This window comes from Nicotiana attenuata, unplaced genomic scaffold (genome assembly GCF_001879085.1).
Source record: "Nicotiana attenuata strain UT unplaced genomic scaffold, NIATTr2, whole genome shotgun sequence".
Taxonomy (NCBI): Eukaryota; Viridiplantae; Streptophyta; class Magnoliopsida; order Solanales; family Solanaceae; genus Nicotiana; species Nicotiana attenuata.
This window is the reverse complement of record NW_017670401.1, coordinates 356,835-367,942: the sequence shown is the minus strand read 5'-3', so window position 1 is coordinate 367,942 and position 11,108 is coordinate 356,835. Positions and strand designations below refer to the sequence as shown.

General features: G+C 37.9%; 1 protein-coding gene across 1 annotated transcript; it reads right to left on the bottom strand.

Annotated features, from left to right (window-relative positions):
- Nucleotides 1-9,916: 9,916 nt before the first annotated feature.
- LOC109238879 lies at nucleotides 9,917-10,561 on the bottom strand. The gene has a single exon (XM_019405364.1). It carries the CDS (start codon nucleotides 10,559-10,561, stop codon nucleotides 9,917-9,919), a length of 645 nt encoding a protein of 214 aa, XP_019260909.1.
- Between the last annotated feature and the right edge of the window lie 547 nt (nucleotides 10,562-11,108).

The window sequence follows — 11,108 nt, the reverse complement described above, 5'->3', positions numbered from 1 at the left end:
AGAAATTTATTGTAGCAATATGAAATTTTTCTAAAAAATCTACAAGCATTTTAACATTAGCCCAATCCGCATTTGTAAGGTGCTCATCGTCATCACTTACATGAGCATTGAACGTTGAGGGGGTTTCTATATTCATATGCAAAAACTATATTTTCATACATGTAATTCCATCTAGCTGGAAAAAGTTTAGGAATCTTTCTTTCTCTTAGGCCAAATTCATCGCATCTTTTAAAATATTCTCTAAGTCTACTTCTACGGTTTGAATAAAAAAGCCAATTAAGAGCCATTTTAACCTTTTCCATTTCAATATTTAAAATCCTCATACCATCGCCCACAATTAAATGGTAAATATGACAAATACATCTAACATGAAAAATGTTACTAAATGCAGGACTTAGTGTAGTGATAAGCAAAACTATAGCATTTGTGTTACTTGTAGCATTATCCATTGAAACTGATATTATTTTATCACTAATGCAAAAATAAATACAAATATCCGTAACTGTGCTAGGAATAAACTGCCCAGTGTGACGTGAATTAATATTAATTATTCTATAAGCAATAATGCGCTTTTGCATTATCTAATCCTCATCAATCCAATGACCGGTAACAGTAAAGTAATCACAATCGTTACCACTTTTACCAATATCAGTTGTAATAGCAACACGACAATTTATATGAGTAAATAAATAGCACAAATATTGTTCATATTCATGTTTATATTTATAAATATTCCTCTTTACGGTTGTGCAAGGAAAACCTTTATAAGTAGGATTAAAAATTTTCTAATACAAAGTTAGGGTCAGAAGGAAAACTATAGGGTAAGCACATAACAGTAACCATTTTTGCCAATTCTTTCCGATCTTTTTTTGGATCATAATATAAAATACGATCGGTAACAGTGTTAATTCCCGGTTGAAATTGATTTGAACCAGTACTAGGGTCAGCCTGACTAGGAGGTACACTTTTCCCCTCGGCCAAAGCTTTCAGACGAAGATATCTGACTATATCTTGAATGTGTTTTAATATGTGTCTAGCCAAAGTTCCCTCCCCCCTCCCCCCTCCCCCCCACGACCCCGCGACTGAAAGTATTTAATTTTTAACTCCGTGCCACAAGTTTTACACTTAGCCTTATTTTCTTAAATTAGTTGAGTAAAAAATGGCCAAACAGAAGATGTTTCCGTCCGTTTGGTAGGTTGTCTAGAAAAAGTAGGGGCGGTAACAGGAATATCAGATGGGGCATTATTTGGATTAGCAGGGTTATTACTAGTTGGGTTAACTTCAGGAGCAGGACTAGTGGGTGTATCGCCATCCGGTTGAGTTTCATCATAATCTATTTCCTCCTCATTATTTTCATAAATAGTTGGATTAGAATAAAGAGCATTCATTAATCCATGGTCTAATAGTTCACCGGCTCCAACATTATGGAAAAATTGACTCTCTAGTAAATTATAATAAACTATTATCGCTATCAAGAATAGCAGGTATAGGAAGGATTATGGGGTTTGGTTTGGGGAGCCGGGGGTAGTGGAGGAGGAAAAGATTGACCACTAAATTCGCCACTCTTATGTTTTCCCTTATTTTTAACAAAAAGTTTTTTTAAGGAAGCCATATTAATTAATCAAATAATAAAAAATAAATAAAATAAAAAACTATAATATTAAAACTTAAGAGTTGGAACGAGTTTACCGAATTGATGAACAACTTGTTGAAAATTGATTATGTAACGACCCGGCCAGTCATTTCATGATTTACCGCTCTGTTTCCCCCATTTCTGCTTCTATTTGCTTTGTTTATCAATTCTATGTGTGATCGGATTGGTTGGCTTGGGTTCGGAAAGGTTCTGGTAAGGTTTGAGGCACTTAGTCTCTTTTAAGAAAACTTAAGTTGGAAAAGTCAACCGAATGTTGACTTGTGTGTTAGAGGGCTTGGATGTGAATTTCGATGGTTCGGATAGCTTTGAGAGATGATTTTGGACTTAGGAGCGTGATCGGAATGTGTTTTGGAGGTCCGGAGTAGATTTAGGCTTGAATTGGCGAAGTTGAGTTTTGGCGTTTCCGGTTGATAGGTGAGATTTTGATATAGGGGTCGAAATGGAATTCCGGAAGTTACAGTAGCTTTGTTATGTCATTTGGAATGTGTGCGCAAAATTTCAGGTCATTCGGACGTGGTTTTGGTATACTTTTTGATCAAAAGCGGAATGCGGAAGATTTTAGAACCTTAGGCTTGAATTCGATGTGTTTTGGTGGTTTTGATATAGTTTGGGGTGTTTTGAAGGTTGGTATAAGTTTGAGTAGTAGTATAGGATGTGTTTGTGCTGTTGGTTGAGGTCCCGGGGGCCTCGGGGTGATTTCGGATGGTTGATGGGAAGTTTGGAAGTGGTTTGGCAGCTGAAGTGTTGGAATTGCTGTCATAACCACACCTGTGGCTAGGTGACCGCAGGTGCGGTCTTGCAGAAGCGAAAAGGGGGCCGCAGATGCGGCCAGAGGCGTGATTGGCTGTGACCGCAGAAGCAGTTGTGTGACCGCACCTGCGATGGCACAGGTGCGGATTGGGCATCGCAGATGCGGAAAGGCGGAGCTTAAGTGAAAACTGCAGATGCGGTACCTTGGACCGCAGATGCGGTGGATTGACCGCAAGTGCGAAAATCCTGGGTCAGAATGTTTATATTTCCTCCTTCGCGATTTTCAAAGGGTTTCACCATTTTTAAACACGAATTTTGGAGCTTTGGGCGATTTTGGAGAGGGAATTCAAGGAGACTTCATTGAGGTAAGGTCTTGGACTATGAAAACTCGTTTCTATGGTATTAATTCACGGATTAGAGCTGTAATTAAGGTAAATTTGAGGAGCTAGGGCTTGGAAACTTAGGCCTTTGATTGAGAATTTGAAGGACCATTTGTGATCGGATTTTGGAACTTTTGATATGTATGAACTCGTGGGGAGATAAGGAATCTAATGACATAAAATTTATCGAATTCCGAGATGTGGGACCAGGGTTCGGGCTTTGGTAATTTTAGGATTTGGGTTGTTTTTCGATTATATTCGAGTGGGCTTTGTCCCTGTAGCATATTTTGATGATTACGTTCTGATTTTGGTAGATTCGGAGCATCCGGAGGCCGATTCGGGGGGCAAAGGCATCGCGAGCTAGAGTTTGGGCCGAATTGAGGTGAGTAATGATTTTAAATATTTTCCTGAGGGTATGAAACCCTGGATTACACAGCGTTAGGCTATGTTGAGGTGACGCACACGCTAGATGACGAGCGTGGGTTCGTGCACCGTCGGGGATTGTGAATTGGTCCATCCCGAATGACTGTTTTACTGCGTATTTGATTGCAAATTGTCTAATATTATTATGTTTTAGGCTAAATGCCATATTTGGGCTTCATGCCAACTATTTGGACCCTTAGGGGATATTTACTGTTATTTTCCTCACTGTTTTGACTTTATACTTGCACTCAGTCATACTATATTTTACTTTTTTCATAACTCAGCCATGCTTACTCCATTTTAAACCCTTTAAATGATATTTTAAAAGATATTTTGAGCAGAGCATCATGTTTACTGTTGCCCGAGGGGCTTATGAGGTTCTGACTAAGTAAGGCCGAGGGCCTGTGTTGTGAGGATACTTTTGGGTCGGGCTGCACGCCGCAACGGTGATATACTGATTATGATAATGAGGTCGAGGGCCTGAGATTGTACGCCACGAGGTGGCTTGTGATTGATATGAGGCCGAGGGCCTGTTTGATTATGCCACGAGATGGCTTGATATTGCGCTTGGGCCGTAAGGGGCCCCTCCCGGAGTCTGTACACCCCCAGTGAGCGCGGGTACCCATTGTGATATGAGATATAGCCCGAGGGGCTGGTATTGTTCTGTGATATTGCCCGAGGGGCTGATTCTGTTGTTATTGTGCCCGAGGGGCGGTTCTTATGTGTTTCCCTTTTCTAGCTGCATTTCCTTTATTTGTTTAACTGCTTAAAAGGTGCTTTATGGGATTTCACTGTTTAATTGCGTTTACTGATTTTATCCTGCCTCTTATAGCTTGTTGTTGTGTTTAACGTGATTTTATATCGCTCAGTCTTCATTTATTGTTATTACTCACTGCGTTGGAGTACTCACTTTACTCCCTGCAACCCTGTGTGCAGATTCGGGCGCTACAGGTCCTGCTAGCGAGGGTTGAGAGCTGTCCAGCAGATTTCCGGAGATTCACTAGGTAGCTGCACGGCGATTCGCAGCCCAGTGCATTTTCCCTCTATCTTATTTCCTTCGGTTTCAGTTATGTAGTAATAGAGTAGACTTTCAGACTTGTAGTATTATTTTAGATGCTCATGACTGGTCACACCCCGATGTCGGACTGTGTTTTATTCCGCAAACCATTTTGTTACCTTATTTTGGAATTTAATTCTGTTAATGACTTAGTATTTATTATTTTAATTGCTTTCAGATGAGTTGGGAGTGTGTCGGCTGGCCTTGTCTTCACGAGAGGTGCCATCACGACCGGGTCCGGGTTTGTGTCGGGCTGTGTTTTATTCCGCAAACCGTTTTGTTACCTTATTTTGGGATTTAATTCTGTTAATGACTTAGTATTTATTATTTTAATTGCTTTGAGATGAGTTGGGAGTGTGTCGGCTGGCCTTGTCTTCACGAGAGGCGCCATCACGACCGGATCCGGGTTTGGGGTCGTGACAGATTATCGTTGAAGACTTGAAGACTTCAATTCACCAACTTCACAATTTTTTCACAAATTGTAACAATAAAGTAAGCATTAGTAGCAATTATAGAAGAAAATTAGAGAGAGATTGATGGTTTTGTGAGAAAAGTAAAAAAATGAGGGGGTGTTTATAGTTGAAAATAGGAAAACAGAGTAATTATAAAAAGTTTGGGGTTAAAACAAAGTTGGGGGTTAAATGACTATTTTGTAAATAGCCAACGACTATTTTGGCAAACCAACGACCATTTTGCCCAAATGGGCAGATTTTTTTTTTTAAAATTTTTTAACCGTTGGGACCGTTTGGCCCGCTAGGGACCGGTCCGGTCCCGATCCCAACGGCCCAGGTCCTAGCGGTCCCAAAGTAGAGAACCAGCCCAGAAGCCCGGACCAGGCCCACGTATACTTTCTAACACATCATAAAATTTCTTGTCCTTATATTCTCCCAAATATTGCATCACATATTCATATCTTTGAAGTCTATGACCCAGAAAATGTGAAACAAGAATGAATTTTAGTCATTTTATTCAAGACCTATTGTAAAATATACCCAACAAGAAGTTATACCTCGTAGTCTTTTTTTTAAGCATCTCAAGAAAGGGAGATTATCTAATTCCCTACCACTTTCTATCTCTAATTGGAATTGAAAATTATTCTATTAATGAACTCATAGATCCTATAAGACTCATTAGGCGCTGATACCACTGTTGGATTATTTTTAAGAGATAGAGCAACAAGAAAGGGAGACTTCTACAACTGCTCTTTATTGTCACTTTTGTAAAATATGCTCTCTTTGCATGATATCATCCTTGATATGTATTTGTCAAGTAAAATCAGCTAACCATTTGATTTTGTACTGCAAATATTTACATTTAAGTAAGAAAATCAGTCATTATTTTTCTATTTTAATCAAGTATAATAATACCTCTCAAATCGAAGAAATCTGGCAACTTGGTTCCTATTAGGCTCAGACTTTATGATTGCAAGCTTTATGACCTCGCCTCATTCATTCCATAGTTTAGCATATTGACCTTTCTCGTTAGCATAATCCTTTATCATCCAAAGCTTTATTACATTGATGAATCCATTCCACAATCCCTCTGTAATACTATAATCCAAGAATGAGGAGATAATTACTTAGAACTAATTGCCTAATTTCAGATTTAGGTATATAGAGTAGACTTTGTTTCTCATCCGGATCATCTTCAATCAGTTTTTGCATAATCGTGAGAGATTTATGAGTAACCTCATCATCATCATCTTTACTTGCCCATTATGAAAGAGGAATCTTGATGAATTTCCCACGGTATAGATGTCATGTCAAAGGGAGTAGAGTTATGTAATAGTTTTCAAGATGAATAAGATAAAACATAGTAAGAAAAGATCTATAATTATTTTGAGATACATCAAACTACAAACAAAGAGGTAAATTTGGACAACATCTTGATAAGAAGTTAAGAAAGAGTTGCCGGGTACAAACCTAATAATGAAATAAAAGAAAATGAGAACTTTTTTTTTGACAAACAGGGATATTTTATATATATATATATATATATCACGAAATAGTAGACATAGTGTTGTTCATATTTCCCAGAGGGGCATTACCTACGTGGCCATTACAAACCAATAACATGTCTCTTAGGATATTTTTGTTACCAAAAGCTGCTAGCCTAGAGCAAACATCCTTGTTAAGGAACCTAATTGCATAAGTCTTTCCTTCATAGTCTGATTTCAAGATATTGGTTGCAAAATACGGAGCATAGTAGATGACATTAGTATCGCTGTTGTTGTTGTTGTTGTCATTCAGTCCTTCTTTAGCCAGCATGTGTGCTGGCTTGTTGGCCTCCCTGAAGATGTGATGCATTCCCTGGACCTTCACTTGCCCCATTAACAACCTGCACTCATTAATAATATCATTAAGTAATATCATTCCATTCTCCAAACAATTAATAACAGCGGTTGAGTCTATTTCTATTTCTAATCTTGTAAATCCTTGCCTAATGGCAGTTTTCAGGCCAATATTCAGGGCCATTAATTTCGCCTGAAGTGCAGATGTTCCTGGGGATTTCCCATGAAAGCCAACTATCCATTGGCCATAGTAGCGTCTGAACACCCCACCAAAACCCTAGAGTGATCGGTCGTCATTGAAGGAACCATCAATATTATGTTTGATGAGACCTCTAGGGGGTTTATTCCAGTTAACGTTTATAGGAATTTTTTCCGGCCTAATATTTTCTTTTCCAGTTAAAAGCTTGAACTCTACTGATAATTTAATAGCACATTGAAGGCTAGCCAAATGCGTGTAGTTATTTTATAAATTGTTGTTTCTGTTAGTCCAAATAGTCCAAATGACAAAGGAAAATCGGTCATGCCAAGTGATAATAGGGTTTATAAAAGATGAGTTGTGATCACGAATATGACTTAGCCAATCTATAGCACCATTCCGAATTTTGGGATCAATTCCTAAGTGTGACCATAGTTGTCGGACTGCCATGCATTCCAAAAAAATATGATTAATAGTTTCCTTATCAGTTTTACAAGTAGAACATATAGGATCTATGTTAATGCCAATATGGTTTAAGAAGCTTCTTGTTTGTAGTCTATTATGGTAGATTTTCCACAATAGAAATTTTATCTTGTTTGGACAATTTGTTTTCCAAATCCACGTGTAATCCTTGTAGCAATCAAACTGATTTTCTAAAAGGGTGTAGCAAGATTTACTAGTGAAAAGACCATTGGGGTTCAATGCCCAAACTGGAGTATCGTGGGATTTGTTTGTGAGTTGAGTAGCATTTATCTTTTTGATGATTCTGGGTTCTAGGGTCATTGAAAGATGAGATAACTCCCAAGTATTTTGTTTCCATATATCCTTTATGGTAAGAGCTTCATCCTGGAGGGTTAAAGGACCCTGAATATATTGACGGAGAGAGTTGAATTTGGGAATCCAACAATTATTCCACACACTCAAGGTTGAGGACTTATGAGGCAGCCAAGTAATCCCTTTGCTACATATTTCCCAGCCTAGAACAATACCATTCCATATAAAGGAATTATTTTTCAGTGTTTTCCTTGTACCATATAGACCTAGTATTGTTTTAGCCCAAGGGGATTGAGTATTTTGGAGGAGTCTCCAAGTTAGGTTATCTAGGCTTACTAGGTTTTTCTTTTTTGCAGCATGAATACCTAACCCACCATCCTTTTTGTTTTGAGTGATATTATCCCATTTAATGAGATAAAGTTTTTTTGAGGTTCCATTAGTACCCCATATAAAATCTCGTTGGATCTTGTCGATTTTACTTAGAATCTTAGCCGGTAGAAGGGTATATTGTATTAGGTGATTTGGAAGAGAGTTTAGACAGGAGGTTGCTAAGGTACATCTACCGGCCATGCTTAGTAAATTTGATTTCCATGTACTGAGTCTAGAAATCATGTTGTCAAGGACAAATTGAAAATCTTTGGCCCTGGGTTTGGAGTTTGTAATGGGAAAACCTAAGTATTTTCCGAAAGAATTACTAACTTTGATATTAAGGATTTGTGAGAGGGTAGCTTGTGTAGGCTTAGGGCAGTGTTTGGATATAATGATTTTGGACTTTTCCTTGTTAATGGATTGCCCTGATAGGTGACAGAAGGAATTGAGACAGTCATTAATGGCTTCAATAGATTTATCATTAATTTTTGCCATTAGGGTTAGGTCATCTGCAAAAAATAGATGAGATATATGGTGCTTATTGTTGCCAATTGTAATGGGATCCCAACAGCCTAGATCAACTTTATGGTTGATGAGGGTAGAGAGCATCTCCATACAAAGGATAAAAAGATATGGAGACATAGGATGACCTTGGCGAATACCTCTACTTGGTAAAAAATAACTAGTTCTTGTGCCATTAACCAAGATGGATATTCTACTGGAAGAGACACAGTTCATTATAAGCTTTGTAATATTAGGAGGAAATTTGAAAAATCTTAAAGCTCTATAGACAAAGGACCATTCTAAATGATCGAAAGCTTTTTCCAAGTCAATTCTTAAAATCATGTTGTGTTTATAACCATGATATTTATTCATTTTAAGAATTAATTCTTGAATGATAATGGCATTATCACTGGCTTTCCTATTTTTTAGAAAGCTACTTTGGGAAGGGCTAATTAAATTATTAAGAAAGGATTTCAGTCTGGTTGAGATGACCTTAGTAATTATTTTATAGACAGTATTACAAAGCCCTATAAGTCTAAAATTTTTTAAGTTATTTGCATTAGGGAATTTAGGAATTAGGCACAGCAAAGTATCGTTAATATTTCCAGGGATAGTGCCAGTCTTGAAAACTTCTTGGCATAGACTAGTGACAGAATTTCCAACAACATTCCAATAGTTTTGGAAGAAAAAGGGGTGAAGACCATCAAGCCCGGGTGCCTTATAGGGTTTAAAGGAGAAACAGACTTTTGTAATTTCAGAGTGAGTGACGGGGTCGTCAAGGGAGGATAAATCTAAGTTAATAAAACACCTAGGGTCATTTTTAATATGTCTCCAATTGCTACAGATATGAGAAGATGTGAAGGCTTTTTCAAAATAGTCTTTTGTGTGGTTAATAATATCTTCAGGATTATCAATTCACATTCCTAGGTCATTTTTGAAGAAATTAATCTTGTTAATTCTTTTCCTATTGATAGCCACAATATGGAAGAATTTTGTGTTAGCGTCGCCTTCGTTTGAATTCTAGAGCGAAGCTTCAAGTAATCTTCCTCAATACGAAGAATGTTGTTATAATCTTGAATTAACGAGTGTTCTAAGGATTGAAGAAATTTACTATGATAGTAGGAAGGGGAGTTTTGGATACCTTTAAGTCTTGCAAGAATGATTCTCTTATTTTTGAAAAGGTCTCCAAAGGTAATATTTTTCCAACTAATGACAACATCTTAGAGGTTGACAAAGCTTGATTGTAAGAGTTGTTACACCAAGAGTCTCTAACTAATGTCTTAAAGTGAGGGTGTTTGCACCAGTATGGTTCTAGTCGGAATGGTTTATCAAGTAAACGACTCTTTTTAGGGATAAGATTAATAAGAAGGGGGTTGTGATCAGAGTGGGTCTTTGGTAGATGAGTAATAGAAGCATTTGGAAAACATTGAATCCATTCATTATTACCAAAAATCCTATCCAAACGTTCCAAGATTAGGTCATTATTACTAAACCTACAATTAGACCAAGTATATTTGCATCATTTATAGCCTAAATCTTGAAGTTTATAGTTATTCAAATTATCCCAGAGCTTAAAATCACGTCTACGATTAAGGGGTCTCCCACCAATTTTGTCATCAGCACTAAACACATCATTAATATCCCCTCCTACTAGCCATGAGTCCTTATGAGAGTCAGCTATATTTTTCAGGTTATTACACATAATATCTCTATCTACAGTATTAGTGCTAGCATATAAAGATGAAAAAAGCCATTTAAGGTTAGTAGGATGAACCTCAATTGTTGCATGTATTCCATGGTTTCTACGCACAGCATTCTGGACAGTCACCTTGGTATGGTCCCAAAGAAGCACCATGCCTCCAGCTTGTCCATCTGCTGGTACCTCAATGAGTTCAGAAAATCCAAACTCGTGTAGAAGTGGTGCATGGGATTGCATTCTAGTCTCAAGCAGTGTTACCATGCATGGCCTGTGTGTGTCAATGAGATCCCTGAAGTTTCTTCTAAAGTCCTCATTATTTCCTCCCCTAATATTCCATATTATAAAATTTGTAGGATTAAACATGTTGACATTTGGGGTTGGGTTGTGACCATTCTCTAGTATTTCCCTGGTAGGGTTCGAGTTCCCCCTCAGTGTTGGTACAAGGATCATTGCCCTGTTCCCCATTGTTGGATCGTGGGTGGGCGAATATACATTGAACACTTGAAAAGATTCTGTGGGCAAGAGAGGATATACTTCTTCTCTTGATTTTCTTTGAATAAAAAGACCTTTACCTCGCTTAGGTTTCCCAACTCCACCACTGATTCTCCTATCAAATCTATTGGCTCTATCATTTCCTCTTCCATGTGATTTTCTACGTTTGGAGCCACTGGGGGGTTGAGGTTGATATTCTCCATAGGGACTTCCATGTTGAGGTTCTGTGGGTGTGGGTGAGGTTGAGGAACATTGCAACGACCCTATCGGTCATTTTGAGCTTTTGCACTTTGATCGCCAGTTTTCGGGCATGACTTGCCCCATGTTATGTATTATGACTAATGTAGATTGTTGGTTTTGGTTCTTAGGAAAATTTGGAATGAATTTGAAAGAACAGTTTCAGTTGAAAGCTTTGAATTTGAAAGGTTTGACCAAGAGTTGACTTATTTTATATGAGCTTGGATCGGAGTTTTTATGATTTGGTTAGCTTCGTTAGGTGATTTTGACTTAGGAGCGTGAT